The sequence below is a fragment of the Symsagittifera roscoffensis genome, chromosome 4 (genome assembly GCF_963678635.1).
Source record: "Symsagittifera roscoffensis chromosome 4, txSymRosc1.1, whole genome shotgun sequence".
Classification (NCBI taxonomy): domain Eukaryota; kingdom Metazoa; phylum Xenacoelomorpha; order Acoela; family Convolutidae; genus Symsagittifera; species Symsagittifera roscoffensis.
The window spans coordinates 17,855-37,280 of NC_087065.1; the positions used below are offsets into that span (position 1 = coordinate 17,855).

The following is a 19,426-nucleotide window of genomic DNA, read 5'->3' on the forward strand; positions in this document are numbered from 1 at the left end:
TTGATCAAACGCAGACGACAATTTTGACGCACGTGTCAATCAGGGTCAATCACAGTCGAGAGAGTCGACTCATTAGCCAGTCGGGGTAAATTTCTTGCGACAGATTCGACACACGAGCACATCAGGGTCAATTTAAGTCGACAGATTCGACACATGGGTTTATCAGGGTCAATTTCATTTGACAGTGTTGACTCATGGGCATATCAGGGTAGATTTTTTTCGACAGAATCGACACATGAGTTTATCAGTGTCGATTTCAATCGACAGTGTCGACACATGAGCATATCATGGTCGATTTCTTTCAACAGAGTCGACACATGGGTTTATCAGGGTCGATTTCATTCGACAGTGTCGACACATGAGTATATCAGGGTGGATTTTTTTCGACGGAGTCGACACATGGGTTTATCAGGGTCAATTTTATTCGACAGTATCGACACATGAGCACATCGGGGTCAATTTCATTCGACAGATTCGACACATGGGTTTATCAGGGTCGATTTCATTCGATAGTGTCGACACATGAGCATATCAGGGAGGATTTCTTTCGACAGAGTCGACATATGAGTTTATCAGTGTCGATTTCATTCGACAGTGTCGACACATGAGCATATCATCTTCAATTTCTTTCAACAGAGTCGACACATGGGTTTATCAGGGTCAATTTCATTCGACAGTGTCGACACATGAGTATATCAGGGTGGATTTCTTTCGACAGAGTGGCCACATGGGTTTATCAGGGTCGATTTCATTCGACAGAGTCGACACATGGGTATATCAGGGTCAATCAATATCGACAGAGTCGACATAAGAGTTGATGAGGGTCAATCAATACATTTCGACAGAACGACAGACTCTTGAGTCAGCTGGTGTCTAACTTGTTGCTTTCTTTTACACGAAAATTAAAGTTTATAAGACTCAAAGAATTAATTCTGGTCAATTTTAGAATGACTTGAACACAAAATTTTACCACGAAATGAAAAAATAATAGATCTTAAAACATTTTGACATTATAAAACAAAATGCAGAATCCCGAGTCACTAGAAAAAAATGGCTCATCTAATGAAACTACGAATAAAAAACAAGGTGACTACATTTTGAAGAAACCTTTTTTTGATATAAAATCAGTGTTTTAGAAAGAAGAAAACGAAGAAATTCCAAGCCTTCAAAATTTCAAAAAATTAAATTAATTCAGGCTAGTCAAGGGTTATGATATTCATACACTATGACGAACTTAGACATCAAAGTTAACGAGATCCGGAAATGTCGACCAAAGTTGATCAGTGTTCGCTCGCCAACAAGGACTATGGTCGACTAAACTCAACCAGAATAAGCCCCATATGACAAAAGTTGATAGACTCAGCCAAAGTTCAATCCATACGGTAAATACAGTTCACTGTCTCAGCTGAGTAGTGTTACTGATTTATTTCTCATAACTTACAGGAACCGTTTTAAAACCTTTCTTTTCAGACGGTAGTGTTATGATATGTTTTACAGCAAATTAATATGCCGAGTTTTGCTATCAATAAACTTCCAGTGAATCTTTTAATAAGAGTTGTTTTGTTGACAATATTTAATTATAAAAAACAAATTCAATTATATACTGGTAGGATCTACTGGTAGCTTTTCTCATTCATTTTAAGCTCAAAATGAAACATTTACAGCACATGTCTTAATTTAATCTTATTTGAAATCTCAAATGGTTAGCAAGTAATCTAGAAATCTATATGTTAAGTTCATGATACAAACTTGACATTTTTTTGGTTCTTCTAGAAGAGTTCATGTCTGAAATTAGTTCCAATCAATCTTTTGTGGTTAATTCATGTTCTTCTATAGTGATCTTCTCTAGTCTTAGTTTGTCCTCCAGTCAGCCGACTCGAATCATTCTCATCTCACTGGATGAAAGCAATATCCATTCACTAGAACCACCATCAATATATCGCATATGTTGATTGAGTGGTGCTTCTGAAGTGACCAGTCTACCATTCAGATAAACATTAGAACAAGATCTATACCACCAACCACCTCCTTCCCCAAACCGTGCAGCACAGTTGCCACTATGTTCGTCTTGATCTCTGTCAGTCGTTGTGAAAGCCATTCCGTTGTGCCAATCAAGGCCAGAACCAGTACCACTGGTGTTGTACATATTCTCACTTTTTGCCACCATTGTGCCAAAAGATATATTGTAAAAGGGAGCGGGTTGGATCTTGAAGTCTAAAACAGAGCAAATTCATCCTCTTCGAATTACGCTTAAAATATGTTCAACCGAAAGAACACAGATGATTTTTGTTGAAAGACAGCAAATTAAGATCGCTTGTATCAGGCGATACCCTAACAGTTCTGACCGGCTTTTATCTGCATAACTCATGTTTTTGTTATATTTTTGAATGTCAAGAACGAAATGACATAATTCTCATTCAGTAACAAAGTATTTGTAGCAATTACATTGTCGTATTTCCTTTGTTTGCTTTTCGAACTGAAAAATAGTTCAAAGTCATAAACAGTATCAAACTTTTGAAACTCAATAAAATTTTCAAAGATGAACTTTATAAGGAAAATAATTTCTAATTAATCAGGCATTGATTAAGGCTTAAATAATCATGCCATACAAAAAAAAAAACGTTTTCAGCGTTTTGAAAAAATTGATTTCAGAGAAATGGAAAAAAAATTACTGTATTCAGGACTAAGTTCTGCGCACAAAGTTTTTTGGAAATCTTTAATGCAGTACTATAGTTTTTTGCTAGTGAAAAATAATCAAATAATTTCGGGGAATTTTCGAAACTCAAGTTTTTAAAAAATTTAATAACAACATTTTAGCAAAAGGTATCATGTTTGTTTGACTAGTATTTTCTATAGACTTAGTTCATGAAACTGTTTGACTAGCATTTTCGGTCTATGGTGTGCAAGCTGGGGTTAGCCAGTTTTGAAAAAATTTTTGCGCTTAAATCCAATTTTCTGACACATGTTGAAAAGAGATATTGCTTTAAACTCTAAGTAAGAAAGTTAACCTATTTACGAGTTTTTTAACCAAAACATCAGGGTTTCAAAACGGCTAGTATGATCAATTAGCGATTTTATTCTCATTAAAACTCAGTAAATGCAGCCAATTGTTTTTCCATATTTTAAATAAAATAGAAATTTGTTTAAAATTCGAGAAAATAAAATAACTTTTTTAATCACTCAATTTTCTACGCAAAAACTGGGCGTTTTGATAAAAGTTTTGTTTGGCCATTTGAAACTTATTGTTGTCTGGTGCCCAAATCTTGAAAAAAATGCACCTATGATAAGTGCTTGTGAATTATAGAGGATTTAAAAACTGATATACTGGACTACTTGGGATAATTATTGGAAGATATTTATTTTTGTGACATCCTATTGTAAATCAAAAAACTTTTCTCGATTATATACGAATATTTCATATTAATTTTTTCAAAGATGAGTCACAATTTTGAAGACTTCGATGAAAAATGACAGAATCCAAGAGGGTTTTCAACACGGATTTCAAGATAAAAAATTGATTCAATGCCAGAAAAGTATTTTTTTCCCAAAAAAATCGGTTCAAATAGATTTTTTGAAGTAGTGAAGTCTACCAAAAATTCAACTAAAAATAAATTAAATATGATTTTTGTTGAAATTTTATCAACATTTATTACGAAAAAAAAATCTCCATGAGAGCTTCAGAGAGCTAGAGCCACTTTTAAAAAGTGTAAATCTAGGGATTTCAGCAAAATGTAAAGTGAATTAAATCGCAGCTAATACGATGATCATTTTTTATCAACGTTCTGGGCGGAATTTTTTCATGCAAAGGAACAGATAGAAAAAAATCAAGTTTATGAGAAACTATTTTTGGTTCAGCAAATGTTTTTTTTCTATATACATGGGAGTTTCTGGAATTTTTTCAGATCAAACATCGCAAAATTCAATTGAAAAGTTTACGTTATATTTAAAACCAAAAAAATTGCCAAAAAATAAATAAACGATTTTAAAACCAAATAAAACTGGTTTTTATTTTTGTTTTTTGAATCAAACTAAATCAATTTTGAATTGATTCATAACAAACTTTTTTTAAGAATACATCTGAATAAAAAAGATTGTAATCCATTTCATAATCCATTTCTTAATTCAAGCCCTGTTTTTAACATTTTCATTATCTTGTTTAGACAGTTTTTTTAAATACTTTAAGTTGCACGGGGATCAAAATATCTAATTAAAAGTGCAAGTTAGTTTGACAATGCCGTTTTTTTTTATTGACAACAATATACGGGTGTTATCTTGATATGTTTTTCTCGTTCTTTTAATTTTTTAATTGAAAGCTGTGTAATGATGGCTGTTTATTTAGTTTACCTGACCATTCTCCCCAAAAAAGTGTACTGTCGGAGAAATTGCGCATCGAAACTCGAAGGTTCCATCTTCCTTTTTGCGTCAACCTGTGCATTCTGTTCAACCCCAGCCACATATCTCCTGCTCCGGAAAAGTCTCCAAAACCTGCTTCATACTCCTCAAAAGTGCGGTTGAATAAAATGTCAAATTGTTTCCGCCTCTGTAAAACTATCTCCTGTCCCAACTGAAATGCGGGTCAATTTAAAAATTACAATCCCTTTCAAGATGAGGATTAATTCTTTTGTAAAATAATTTAGCCATTTTTCGACCAATCAGATTGCAGGAAAAATTTTATTTATATGTAGAACGCTCTAGGGCTAAATTACTGCTGTTATTAATAGGGGCATCCTTTCAGTAGATATCATAGAGAATTACTGCTAAGTAGATCCTGAAGTGCTGCAATCAGTAAGACAATGAAATTCCTCTCATTGCTTTCATGAGTACTTTTTGTTTTACTGCCCAAAATTATCAGAATGTTTGATATGTAATTTTCTGTTTAAGAATCAGTTTCAATTTCAGTTGAGTGATAACTAAATTTCAGCCAATCAGATTAAAAACCTCGACTTTTATCGACAAATTACTAAAAACAACAACTTCAGCCGTATAACAAAAAGGACGCTTTCCGCTTTTTATTAGATACTAGACAAAACTCTAACATTTTGTACTGATGAACAAACTAAAATTCTGACTTTAATATCTGAACAAGCAGCCTCAAATCTCATTCTCTTGAATTATGTAAGTAGTTTTAGTTTTAAAAACTTTTTGATGTCAAAAAGGGACTCATTACTGAAATAAAAACATAGGATGCAGCAGTTAGCTTTCTATGGTTCTATGGTTACAAAAATGGATTGATTTTGCTAAAAAAGCAGGGTGAATCTCCAGAGCGTTGAGCCTTCTCAAAAACTACAACAAAGCGTTTTAAACTACCATAAAAGCTGGGATTGTTCTGATATCAATTTCTAAACTCATAGAAACTCAAAAAGTTGTTAAATTGAGCCCTCAAAGTTAAAATTTTAGCCCACTAAAATTGACGTTTTAGATAAAAACTTTTAATTCTTGGCAAATTTTTTGCAGAAATAAACATACCCAACCTAAGCTTTTGTGTTCAAAACTCCAAAACCAAGTGATCATACCATGATTTTAGTTCTCGAAAATCTTAGTTTCAGCACCAGAGACTTAAGTTTCTGCAATCCAAATTGGAATTTTGAAGTTATAGTTTTTTTAGAAGTCTTTTTTTTACACTAGACCAATTTTTTTTTTTAATTCCAGAGTTTGAGACAGTTTAAGGTTTTTTGGTTTCAGAATTCAAAAAACTTAGTTTTGACTGATTCTACAATCGAATAGATTTTCGAACTACTTCTTATGAAATTCCTTTTTTCAAAAAGCTCGAAATATCTTTTTAAGTTCAAAAATATATATTAGTTTTAAGAACTGAGTAATTTTTTTAGCTAGTTTCTAGCCTCAAAAAGAAAAAAACATAGGGTGTTTTCTTTAGGAACGTAATTTATTTTTCATCTACATGACGAAAATTCCTAGTTAATCTCAGGCGAAATGTACCCTCTACTCTAACGGTTATCTTAGACGGTTTTCTAATTGACATTAGCTCATGAACTTAACCATTAATTTATAATAAGTTTCAAAATAAATTGTGAAAGAATCGTTTTCTGATTAAATCCGCTTAGCAGGACATACGTTTTTGTTCAGTAATCCACTAGTTTCATGCCAAAACTTCAGATTAAATTTAATATCTTTAATTGTGGCTAAACCCTTCTTCATTCAAAAACTTTCTATATATATTCAATCTTTTTTCAAGGGGTTTAAACGGTTACATATGCTATCTAATAAAATCCTTAAATGTACAAAAAATTTATTCTTTAACACATAAATAACCAACGATTCGCTTTTTTGCGTGTATATATCCAAGCATCTACCCCAAATCTTTAATTTTTCTCGTGACTCATCCTCATTTTTTCTAAACCTATTCTGTCTCAAACCATCCAAACTTAAACTTAACTTAATTCAATCATTGGTAAAGGTACTGTTTAAGGAAACTAGGGGAAGAAATAACAAAACCTAAGAGGAAGCAACAGAATAGGGAGTGTTCTTTTCTATCATTAGTTTTTTGTGACAATTTTGTTTATACAACGTTTGAACCATAAAAAAACGCACTAACACCATGTTTGAACGTCAACCATCTAGCATTAAACAACACGTTTCAGTGAACTAGCACAACCCAAATCAGCATACTGCAAGCCAAAAACCTTGTCCTTACCGGTAATTTTTTGTTAGTTTCAGGTTTCAGAAGAAAAAAAATTACCTTCTGGTCTCAAAATTTAGCTCCAAATGAATAATTTTGACTTTTAAGAGAAAAGTAACGGTGTCAACACACGCCGGGAAAAAAATAAGATTTTGGCTCTTAAGGCTGAAATGTATGTTTCAGAATTAGTGTTTTTGATATCAGGCACAAAAACCCTGCTTCCAAGTCAAAACTTGGAGAAGTTTAGGAAGAAAATAGGAATCCTTATTCACTAACCAATTTTTAAACTCACAAAACTTCCAGCGGTTGTTAGTTTGAGCCTTCAATTTTATAGTTTTAGTCCACTAAAAATGACATTTCAGTCTAAATTTTTAATTTCCGGCAATTTTATTGCTGAAATATACATTATTAAAAGTCCCAGCCTAGGTTTTTTTCAAAAATCTAAAACCAATAGATAATACTATAATTTCAATTCTAGAAAGGATGAGTTTTTGCACCAAAAATTCGAATTTCTGCAACCAAAGTTAGAATTTTGATTTTATAAATTAGTTCCGTAGTCCTAATTACACTAGACCAGCTATCAAAATCAACTTTTTTATTTTTATTTCAGAGTTTGGGAGAGTTGAAGTTCTTTTGATTTCAGATTTCGAAAATTAAATTTAAGATATCCAAATTTAGTTTTTGCACCGCCCATGCATTAAAAAGCATTAAAAAATTATATTAAAGCTTTTGGGTACATTGAAACATCAAGAAACCCAACCTCTACAGCAATAGTTTTAGGTTTCAGATAGGTTTCAGTCTCGTAAAACAATTCTTTGATGAAAAAAACTAAAGCTTTGAGCCAATAATAATCTCAAAATTATGTAACTATGTGTTTAATCATAAAAAGCATCAAATAGGTATTAGCTAACCGTTTCAGGACCCGAAAAGTAAAAAATCAGAAAAAACACAAAAAAACTTCTCAAATTACTTTTTTTGCAACTCATTCTTGATAAATTTTGATATGAACCAATTTTAACAAACTTTCAGTACCCAAATTTACCTAATCAAATAATTAATTTTGCACAGGAACAAAAATTACCGTCACATTTTAATGTCAACACATCCCTAGACCACATTCAAGAGAAAAGACAGAGATGTTACTTTTTCTTGAACAAAACTTCCATGAACATTGCCATGTTCATTAATTTAGCTTAGGTAACTCGCATCAAAACTTAGATTGACTATATTTACCTTTGGTTGTTTTATACTTAGAATTATTAATCCTGATGTCTTCTTAATTTTACTTCCGATTTCTCTAATCATTGCTGCTTTGTATAGTTGGTCTAGTGAATGATTAAAATTTTCTTGTTGTGAAATGAAACTCTGGGTGGTCTAGTCAATACAGAGTTTGGTAATTGTGTTTTTGTTAGGCCTCCGTCAAATTTGTGTTGTGAATGTACATCTTTATACTGTTATAATTTTTCCCCTAGATCTTGTAGTTGATCTTGATTTTTATCAGAATAAGTGAAATCTAATTTTTTGAAAATTTTTTTGTTTGCTGTCAAAAGATTTTTTTATGGATTTCTTGAATTTTTTAAAGAAAAATTTTCTTTATAGCTTAACTCTGTTTTGGGTTGTAAGTCTCTTAAATCTTTGCTAACATCTCAAAATCTGGTTCTATCTTGTCTTAATTAGTATAATCTAGTTCTATTTGTTTCAAAGTGTTTCTTATAATCGTTTTTTATTAGTTGTACCAGTTGACTCACTTTTGAAAGTTGGTTGATTCTTAATTGTTTGGTGACATGAAACAAATGATCAAGATGTTCCTTTTTCTTGGACAAAACTTCCATAAAAACAATTTCATCTGCAACGATGTAGCTTGTTTTTGAATCAGTTTTCATGTGTTCAGACTTTTAGCCCATTGTACTTTTAGAAAAAATGAATTTCGATTCTTTAGGATTATTTAACACTATAGGCAGAATTTTTTCGTCATGATTACAGAATTTTTTATGCTTGTGTATTCATTTTTGCTTAAGTTCTTTATCATGTCTGAACAATGTTCCTTTTTTGAAACTGTTGTCCGCCGAGGAGCTGGAACTGACACGCGTTGATTTTTGTATTAGAATTATACACGTTTGTCCTTGTACAGTATCTACTATAATTGATAATCAAGGACGCTAATTTTATTTTTGTCTCCGACTGGATCTTGATAAAGATTAGTTTCCATTGTGAAGTTTTATCTTGTGGAGACTGTTTTTGTTTGAAGTAAATTCTTTGCCTTCACCATCATTAAAACAATCATGAGTGTGAATAACACCAAATTGCACTTTAGGATTTCTTTCTCGGCTATTTTTCCTAGTAGATGTTTTCAAATCACCTAGGGAGCTTGTTTGGTTATTGTATGATGGGAATTCATTTTCTTGGGATCTGTGTTGGCACTGGTTTCTAAATTTGTCTTGTGAAAAAGATCTCTTGTTTTTTTCTTTTGGTCAAAAAATGACTTCTGTTCCTCTTTTGTTTATTTTTATTTGAATATTTATTAGACAAATTTTGACGATTGGGGTTGATTTGGTCAACTAATCAATTATCGAAATATCTATCTCTTGATCAAACACTTTGAGATCGAGATCAATCGAAAATATTTGTTCTTTTATTAAACTGTCAACGTCATAGGGACGAGCTCTGTTGCCGTAATTTCGCTAGTTATAGTTTTTTGAATCGATTGTTGAAATTTTTTTCTTCTTGATGCCTAGATCTCCTACTGTAGTTGTCTGAAAATGCTTCTCGATTTTGAGGTGGGTTTTGATTCTGATACTTGTGATCTCTGTATTTAAACCAAACACTGATAGTATGACCTTATCTACGACACCACGTTTGATATCGGGTGTAGTTTTGTTTATTTTTTAGGTTCAATTGGATTATTAGCTGCGTTTTTTATTTGATCTTTCATTAGTCCTGTTAACCCGTTAAGTTGATCATTCTATTTCCAATTCATTATCAACACTATTTACCGCGAAACTTAAGTCTTTGATAGCTATATGATCTTTTAATTATTGTCAAGTTACAGGTAAATTCTCAAACCGAAAATAATGAGCCGTTTGTTTTAAGCCTGGCGGGGTAAAGCCTCGCTCAAAGAATTCCGTTTTCTTTGCTGTTCTTTAATCATCAAAAAATCTTAAATTTGGATATCTGCGATCTACTGCCGTGCTTAATCTGTTTAGGTAATATTTGATAAAGTCGTCGAGTTGTCTATTTTTGTTTTCGTTATCTTTGTCTTCTGTATTATATGAGTGAGGGAGAGTGGGGGGGGGGGTGCCTGCGGACCCCCATGTATTAACATAGGCTATAGAGTATCCGGTCCGCAGGCTATGTATTAAGATAGGTTATAGATTTTCCAATGTATTAGGATGGGATTAGGTTTCATAATGTATTAAGATACGAGGTTTCAGATGGTAAGTTTCAGAAAAATTTTTGGCGCCCGATCTTACCATGTTTTAAGATAGTGTTTAGATTTCCCATGTATTAAGATAGTGTATAGATATCCCTATGTATAAGGATTAGAAATTCCTTGTATTAACATAGAGAATAGATTTCCCAATGTATTAAGATAGGGAATGGTAAGGTTTCAGTGCGATGGTAAGAAAATAGTAAGAAAAAAGAAAAACGGTATTTTTTGGATTTTGTGTGGAAATGTCTAGTTTTTTCGCAAAAATCTCGGCGTGCGTTATGTAATTCTTAGTGTTACATGTAGAATGTGTAATGAAGAGAATATGTTTATTGGTTCATAGTAAGTCCATGGTAAGATGTGCAAAAATTTGGAAATGCTTATAAAAAAATTGATATTTTTTCAAAAAACTTCAAAACACGATATGATTTGATATAATTTGACCTAATAACTATTTTATTAGATGATTCTTTTTGGAAACTGTACTCAATCTAGCTTAAACTATGCTGAAACCTACTGAAACCTTAAAAAAATTTAAAGTTTTTGGAAAAAATTGCAAAAATTTCAAGTTTTTGGAGAAAACTGCCAAAATTTCAAAGTTTTTGGAAAAATTTCAAGTTCTGAAAAAATTGCAAAAATTTCAAAGTTTTTGGAACAAACTGCAAATTTTTGGAAAGAACTGCAAAAATATCAAGATTTTGGCTAGTTTTTTGTTGCTTCTGATCTAATTGAAAAAAAGTAAATACGTTTAGAGTTTAAAATTAAGCTCAAATTGTATTTCAATTGGCATCATGTTGAGACAGTGATACAAAAACTTTGAATAGACATATGGAATTTTCCAAATTTTTTCTCACAAAAAATTGAAATACGATAAATTTAAGCATTATTTGAGTAACAAAGCGGGTTATATAATGCTCTCAACATTAACAAGAAAGCTCATAAAAGCTGAATCGAAATTGAAACTTGTGGAAGATAGTGAAATTAACCGTAATTTTTAAGAAAGTAAAATAAAAACTATTCAAATTTACCAAAAATTTTCCATTTACAACCTTTTAATTGGATATTTAACTAATTTTTTGTCCAATTCAGGGAGAATTGAAATAGGACTCTCAAAACAAATGAACATTAAGAGCAATATTCCATAAAATTTCTAGATTTTTGCTCAATGATTAAATTGTGCAACCAAAGTTTGAATTTTGATGTTATAAAATAGTTCAGTAAATTGATTTCTTTAACACATATATAACCAACGATTCGCTTTTTTGAGTGTATATATCCAAGCATCTACTCCAAATCTTCAATTTTTCTCGTGACTCATCCTCCTTTTTTCTAAACTTATTCTGTCTCAAACCATCCAAACTTAAATTTATTTTAATTCAATCATTGGTAAAGGTACTGTTTAAGGAAACTAGGGGAGGAAATAACAAAACCTAAGAGGAAGCAACAGAATAGGGAGTGTTCTTTTCTATCATTACTTTTTTGTGACAATTTTGTTTATACAACGTTTGAACCATAAAAAAACGCACTAACACCATGTTTGAACGTCAACCATCTAGCATTAAACAACACGTTTCAGTGAACTAGTACAACCCAAATTAGCATACTGCAAGCCAAAAACCTTGTCCTTACCGGTAATTTTTTGTTAGTTTCAGGTTTCAGAAGAAAAAAAATTACCTTCTGGTCTCAAAATTTAGCTCCAAATGAATAATTTTGACTTTTAAGAGAAAAGTAACGGTGTCAACACACGCCGGAAAAAAAATAAGATTTTGGCTCTTAAGGCTGAAATGTATGTTTCAGAATTAGTGTTTTTGATATCAGGCACAAAAACCCTGCTTCCAAGTCAAAACTTGGAGAAGTTTAGGAAGAAAATAGGAATCCTTATTCACTAACCAACTTTTAAACTCACAAAACTTCCAGCGGTTGTTAGTTTGAGCCTTCAATTTTATAGTTTTAGTCCACTAAAAATGACATTTCAGTCTAAAGTTTTAATTTCCGGCAATTTTATTGCTGAAATATACACTATTAAAGGTCCCAGCCTATGTTTTTTTCAAAATTCTAAAACCAATAGATAATACTATAATTTCAATTCTAGAAAGGTTGATTTTTTGCACCAAAAATTCGAATTTCTGCAATCAAAGTTAGAATTTTGATTTTATAAATTAGTTCCGTAGTCCTAATTACACTAGACCAGCTATCAAAATCAACTTTTTTATTTTTATTTCAGAGTTTGGGAGAGTTGAAGTTCTTTTGATTTCAGATTTCGAAAATTAAATTTAAGATATCCAAATTTAGTTTTTGCACCGCCCATGCATTAAAAAGCATTAAAAAATTATATTAAAGCTTTTGGGTACATTGAAACATCAAGAAACCCAACCTCTACAGCAATAGTTTTAGGTTTCAGATAGGTTTCAGTCTCGTAAAACAATTCTTTGATGAAAAAAACTAAAGCTTTGAGCCAATAATAATCTCAAAATTATGTAACTATGTGTTTAATCATAAAAAGCATCAAATAGGTATTAGCTAACCGTTTCAGGACCCGAAAAGTAAAAAATCAGAAAAAACACAAAAAAACTTCTCAAATTACTTTTTTTGCAACTCATTCTTGATAAATTTTGATATGAACCAATTTTAACAAACTTTCAGTACCCAAATTTACCTAATCAAATAATTAATTTTGCACAGGAACAAAAATTACCGTCACATTTTAATGTCAACACATCCCTAGACCACATTCAAGAGAAAAGACAGAGATGTTACTTTTTCTTGAACAAAACTTCCATGAACATTGCCATGTTCAGTAATTTAGCTTAGGTAACTCGCATCAAAACTTAGATTGACTATATTTACCTTTGGTTGTTTTATACTTAGAATTATTAATCCTGATGTCTTCTTAATTTTACTTCCGATTTCTCTAATCATTGCTGCTTTGTATAGTTGGTCTAGTGAATGATTAAAATTTTCTTGTTGTGAAATGAAACTCTGGGTGGTCTAGTCAATACAGAGTTTGGTAATTGTGTTTTTGTTAGGCCTCCGTCAAATTTGTGTTGTGAATGTACATCTTGTTATTGTTATAATTTTTCCCCTAGATCTTGTAGTTGATCTTGATTTTTATCAGAATAAGTGAAATCTAATTTTTTGAAAAGTTTTTTTGTTTGCTGTCAAATGATTTTTTATGGATTTCTTGAATTTTTTAAAGAAAATTTTCTCTATAGCTTAACTCTGATTTGGGTTGTAAGTCTCTTAAATCTTTGCTAACATCTCAAAATCTGGTTCTATCTTGTCTTAATTAGTATAATCTAGTTATATTTGTTTCAAAGTGTTTCTTATAATCGTTTTTGTTAGTTGTACCAGTTGACTCACTTTTGAAAGTTGGTTGATTCTTAATTGTTTGGTGACATGAAACAAATGATCAAGATGTTCGTTTTTCTTGGACAAAACTTCCATAAAAACAATTTCATCTGCAACGATGTAGCTTGTTTTTGAATCAGTTTTCATGTGTTCAGACTTTTAGCCCATTGTACTTTTAGAAAAAATGACTTTCGATTATTTAGGATTATTTAACACTATAGGCAGAACTTTTTCGTCTTGATTACAGAATTTTTTATGCTTGTGTATTCATTTTTGTTTAAGTTCTTCATCATGTCTGAACAATGTTCCTTTTTTGAAACTGTTGTCCGCCGAGGAGCTGGAACTGACACGCGTTGATTTTTGTGCTAGAATTATACACGTTTGTCCTTGTCCAGTATCTACTATAATTGATAATCAAGGACGCTAATTTTATTTTTGTCTCCGACTGGATCTTGATAAAGTTTAGTTTCCATTGTGAAATTTTATCTTGTGGAGACTGTTTTTGTTTGAAGTAAATTCTTTGCCTTCACCATCATTAAAACAATCATGAGTGTGAATAACACTAAATTGCACTTTAGGATTTCTTTTTCGGCTATTTTCCCTAGTAGATGTTTTTAAATCACCTAGGGAGCTTGTTTGGTTATTGTATGATGGGAATTCATTTTCTTGGGATCTGTATTGGCACTGGTTTCTAAATTTGTCTTGTGAAAAAGATCTCTTGTTTTTTTCTTTTGGTCAAAAAATGACTTCTGTTCCTCTTTTGTTTATTTTTATTTGAATAATTAATAGACAAGTTTTGACGATTGGGGTTGATTTGGTCAACTAATCAATTATCGAAATATCTATCTCTTGATCAAACACTTTGAGATCGAGATCAATCGAAAATATTTGTTCTTTTATTAAACTGTCAACGTCATAGGGACGAGCTCTGTTGTCGTAATTTCGCTAGTTATAGTTTTTGAATCGATTGTTGAATTTTTTTTCTTCTTGATGCCTAGATCTCCTACTGTAGTTGTCTGAAAATGCTTCTCGAATTTGAGGTGGGTTATGATTCTGATACTTTTGATCTCTGTATTTAAAACAAACACTGATAGTTTGACCTTATCTACGACACCACGTTTGATATCGGGTGTAATTTTGTTTATTTTTTAGGTTCAATTGGATTATTAGCTGCGTTTTTTATTTGATCTTTCATTAGTCCTGTTAACCCGTTAAGTTGATCATTTTTTACTTCTATTTCCAATTCATTATCAACACTATTTACCGCGAAACTTAAGTCTTTGATAGCTATATGATCTTCTAATTATTGTCAAGTTACAGGTAAATTCTCAAACCGAAAATAATGAGGCGTTTGTTTTAAGCCTGGCGGGGTAAAGCCTCGCACAAAGAATTCCGTTTTCTTTGCTGTTCTTTAATCATCAAAAAATCTTAAATTTGGATATCTGCGATCTACTGCTGTGCTTAATCTGTTTATGTAATATTTGATAAAGTCGTCGAGTTGTCTATTTTTGTTTTCCTTTTCTTTGTCTTCTGTAGTATATGAGTGAGGGAGAGTGGGGGGGGGGGTGCCTGCGGACCCCCATGTATTAATATAGGCTATAGAGTATCCGGTCCGCAGGCTATGTATTAAGATAGGTTATAGATTTTCCAATGTATTAGGATAGGGATTAGGTTTCCCAATGTATTAAGATACGAGGTTTCAGATGGTAAAATTCAGAAAAATTTTTGGCGCCCGATCTTACCATGTTTTAAGATAGTGTTTAGATTTCCCATGTAATAAGGTAGTGTATAGATATCCCTATGTATAAGGATTAGAAATTCCTTGTATTAACATAGAGAATAGATTTCCCAATGTATTAAGATAGGGAATGGTATGGTTTCAGTGTGATGGTAAGAAAATAGTAAGAAAAAAGAAAAACGGTATTTTTTGGATTTTGTGTGGAAATGTCTAGTTTTTTCGCAAAATTCTCGGCATGCGTTATGTAATTCTTGAGTGTTACAGGTAGAATGTTCAATGAAGAGAATATGTTTATTGGTTTATGGTAAGATCATGGTAAGATGTGCAAAAATTTGGAAATGCTTATAAAAAAATTGATATTTTTTCAAAAAACTTCAAAACACGATATGATTTGATATAATTTGACTTAATAACTATTTTGTTAGATGAACCTTTTTTTGAAACTGTACTCAATCTAGCTTAAACTATGCTGAAACCTACTGAAACCTTAAACAAATTTCATGTTTTCGGAAAAAATTGCAAAAATTTCAAGTTTTTGGAGAAAACTGCCAAAATTTCAAAGTTTTTGGAAAAATTTCAAGTTCTGAAAAAATTGCAAAAATTTCAAAGTTTTTGAAACAAACTGCAAATTTTTGGACAGAACTGCGAAAAAATCAAGATTTTGGCTAGTTTTTTGTTGCTTTTGATCTAATTGAAAAAAAAGTAAATACGTTTAGAGTTTAAAATTAAGCTCAAATTGTATTTCAATTGACATCATAATGAGACACTGATACAAAAACTTTGAATAGACATATGGAATTTTCCAATTTTTTTCTCACACAAAATTGAAATACGATAAATTTAATTATTATTTGAGTAACAAAGCGGGTTTTATAATGCTCTCAACATTAACAAGAAAGCTAATAAAAGCTGAATCGAAATTGAAACTTGCGGAAGATAGTGAAAATAACCGTAATTTTTAATAAAGTAAAATAAAAATTATTCAAATTTATCAAAAATTTTCCATTTACAACCTTTTAATTGGATATTTAACTAATTTTTTGTCGATTTCAGGGAGAATTGAAATAGGACTCTCAAAACAAATGAACATTAAGAGCAATATTCCATAAAATTTCTAGATTTTTGATCAATGATTAAATTGTGCAACCAAAGTTTGAATTTTGATGTTATAAAATAGTTCAGTAAATTGATTTTTTTAACACATATATAACCAACGATTCGTTTTTTTGCGTGTATATATCCAAGCATCTACTTCAAATCTTTAATTTTTCTCGTGACTCATCCTCCTTTTTTCTAAACTTATTCTGTCTCAAACCATCCAAACTTAAATTTATTTTAATTCAATCATTGGTAAAGGTACTGTTTAAGGAAACTAGGGGAGGAAATAACAAAACCTAAGAGGAAGCAACAGAATAGGGAGTGTTCTTTTCTATCATTAGTTTTTTGTGACAATTTTGTTTATACAACGTTTGAACCATAAAAAACGCACTAACACCATGTTTGAACGTCAACCATCTAGCATTAAACAACACGTTTCAGTGAACTAGTACAACCCAAATTAGCATACTGCAAGCCAAAAACATTGTCCTTACCGGTAATTTTTTGTTAGTTTCAGGTTTCAGAAGAAAAAAAATTACCTTCTGGTCTCAAAATTTAGCTCCAAATGAATAATTTTGACTTTTAAGAGAAAAGTAACGGTGTCAACACACGCCGGGAAAAAAATAAGATTTTGGCTCTTAAGTTAGAATTTTGATTTTATAAATTAGTTCCGTAGTCCTAATTACACTAGACCAGCTATCGAAATCAACTTTTTTATTTTTATTTCAGAGTTTGGGAGAGTTTAATTTCTTTTGGTTTCAGATTTCGAAAATTAAATTTAAGATATCCAAATTTAGTTTTTGCAACGCCCATGCATTAAAAAGCATTAAAAAATTATATTAAAGCTTTTGGGTACATTGAAACATCAAGAAACCCAACCTCTACAGCAATAGTTTTAGGTTTCAGATTATAATTTTAGTCCCGTAAAACAATTCTTTGATGAAAAAAAACTAAAGCTTTGAGCCAATAATAATCTCAAAAAGCATGTAACTATGTGTTTAATCATAAAAAGCATCAAATAGGTTTTAGCTAACCGTTTCAGGACCCGAAAAGTCAAAATTCGGAAAAAACTCAAAAAACTTCTCAAATTACTTTTTTTGCGACTCATTCTTGATAAATTTTGATATAAACCAATTTTAACAAACTTTCAATACCCAAATTTACCTAATCAAATAATTAATTTTGCACAGGAACAAAAATTACCGTCACATTTTAATGTCAACACATCCCTAGACCACATTCAAGAGAAAAGACAGAGATGTTCCTTTTTCTTGAACAAAACTTCCATGAACATTGCCATGTTCAGTAATTTAGCTTAGGTATCTCGCATCAAAACTTAGATTGACTATCTTGTGTTTTTTATGCTTGTGTATTCATTTTTGCTTAAGTTCTTTATCATGCCTGAACAATGTTCCTTTTTTGAAACTGTTGTCCGCCGAGGAGCTGGAACTGACACGCGTTGATTTTTGTATTAGAATTATACACGTTTGTCCTTGTACAGTATCTACTATAATTGATAATCAAGGACGCTAATTTTATTTTTGTCTCCGACTGGATCTTGATAAAGTTTAGTTTCCATTGTGAAATTTTATCTTGTGGAGACTGTTTTTGTTTGAAGTAAATTCTTTGCCTTCACCATCATTAAAACAATCATGAGTATGAATAACACTAAATTGCACTTTAATATTTCTTTTTCGGCTATTTTCCCTAGTAGATGTTTTTAAATCACCTAGGGAGCTTGTTTGGTTATTGTATGATGGGAATTCATTTTCTTGGGATCTGTATTGGCACTGGTTTCTAAATTTGTCTTGTGAAAAAGATCTCTTGTTTTTTTCTTTTGGTCAAAAAATGACTTCTGTTCCTCTTTTGTTTATTTTTATTTGAATAATTAATAGACAAGTTTTGACGATTGGGGTTGATTTGGTCAACTAATCAATTATCGAAATATCTGTCTCTTGATCAAACACTTTGAGATCGAGATCAATCGAAAATATTTGTTCTTTTATTAAACTGTCAACGTCATAGGGACGAGCTCTGTTGTCGTAATTTCGCTAGTTATAGTTTTTGAATCGATTGTTGAATTTTTTTTCTTCTTGATGCCTAGATCTCCTACTGTAGTTGTCTGAAAATGCTTCTCGAATTTGAGGTGGGTTATGATTCTGATACTTTTGATCTCTGTATTTAAAACAAACACTGATAGTTTGACCTTATCTACGACACCACGTTTGATATCGGGTGTAATTTTGTTTATTTTTTAGGTTCAATTGGATTATTAGCTGCGTTTTTTATTTGATCTTTCATTAGTCCTGTTAACCCGTTAAGTTGATCATTTATTACTTCTATTTCCAATTCATTATCAACACTATTTACCGCGAAACTTAAGTCTTTGATAGCTATATGATCTTCTAATTATTGTCAAGTTACAGGTAAATTCTCAAACCGAAAATAATGAGCCGTTTGTTTTAAGCCTGGCGGGGTAAAGCCTCGCACAAAGAATTCCGTTTTCTTTGCTGTTCTTTAATCATCAAAAAATCTTAAATTTGGATATCTGCGATCTACTGCTGTGCTTAATCTGTTTATGTAATATTTGATAAAGTCGTCGAGTTGTCTAATTTTGTTTTCCTTTTCTTTGTCTTCTGTAGTATATGAGTGAGGGAGAGTGGGGGGGGGGGGGGGGTGCCTGCGGACCCCCATGTATTAACATAGGCTATAGAGTATCCGGTCCGCAGGCTATGTATTAAGATAGGTTATAGATTTTCCAATGTATTAGGATAGGGATGAGGTTTCCCAATGTATTAAGATACGAGGTTTCAGATGGTAAGTTTGAGAAAAGTTTTTGGCGCCCGATCTTACCATGTTTTAAGATAGTGTTTAGATTTCCCATGTATCAAGATAGTATATAGATATCCCTATGTATAAGGATTAGAAATTCCTTGTATTAACACATGGAATAGATTTCCCAATGTATTAAGATAGGAAATGGTAAGGTTTCAGTGTGATGGTAAGAAAATAGTAAGAAAAACGGTATTTTTTGGATTTTGTGTGGAAATGTCTAGTTTTTTTCGCAAAAATCTCGGCATGCGTTATGAAATTCTTGAGTGTTACATGTAGAATTAGCAATGAAGATAATATGTTTATTGGTTTATGGTGAGTCCATGGTAAGATGTGCAAAAATTCG

The 19,426-nt window shown here is 31.5% G+C and overlaps 1 protein-coding gene across 1 annotated transcript in view; it reads right to left on the reverse strand.

Moving 5' to 3' along the window:
• Positions 1-1,612: 1,612 nt before the first annotated feature.
• LOC134844632 (fibrinogen gamma-B chain-like) overlaps positions 1,613-19,426 on the reverse strand; it is a 73,744-nt gene continuing 55,930 nt past the window's right edge. The window contains exons 3-4 of the mRNA XM_063861411.1: positions 4,345-4,564; positions 1,613-2,214 (exon numbers count right to left, since the gene is read on the reverse strand). Of these exons, the coding sequence (XP_063717481.1) occupies positions 1,868-2,214; positions 4,345-4,564 (567 nt within the window). The 3' untranslated portion in view covers positions 1,613-1,867. The remainder of the gene's footprint in view (positions 2,215-4,344; positions 4,565-19,426) is intronic.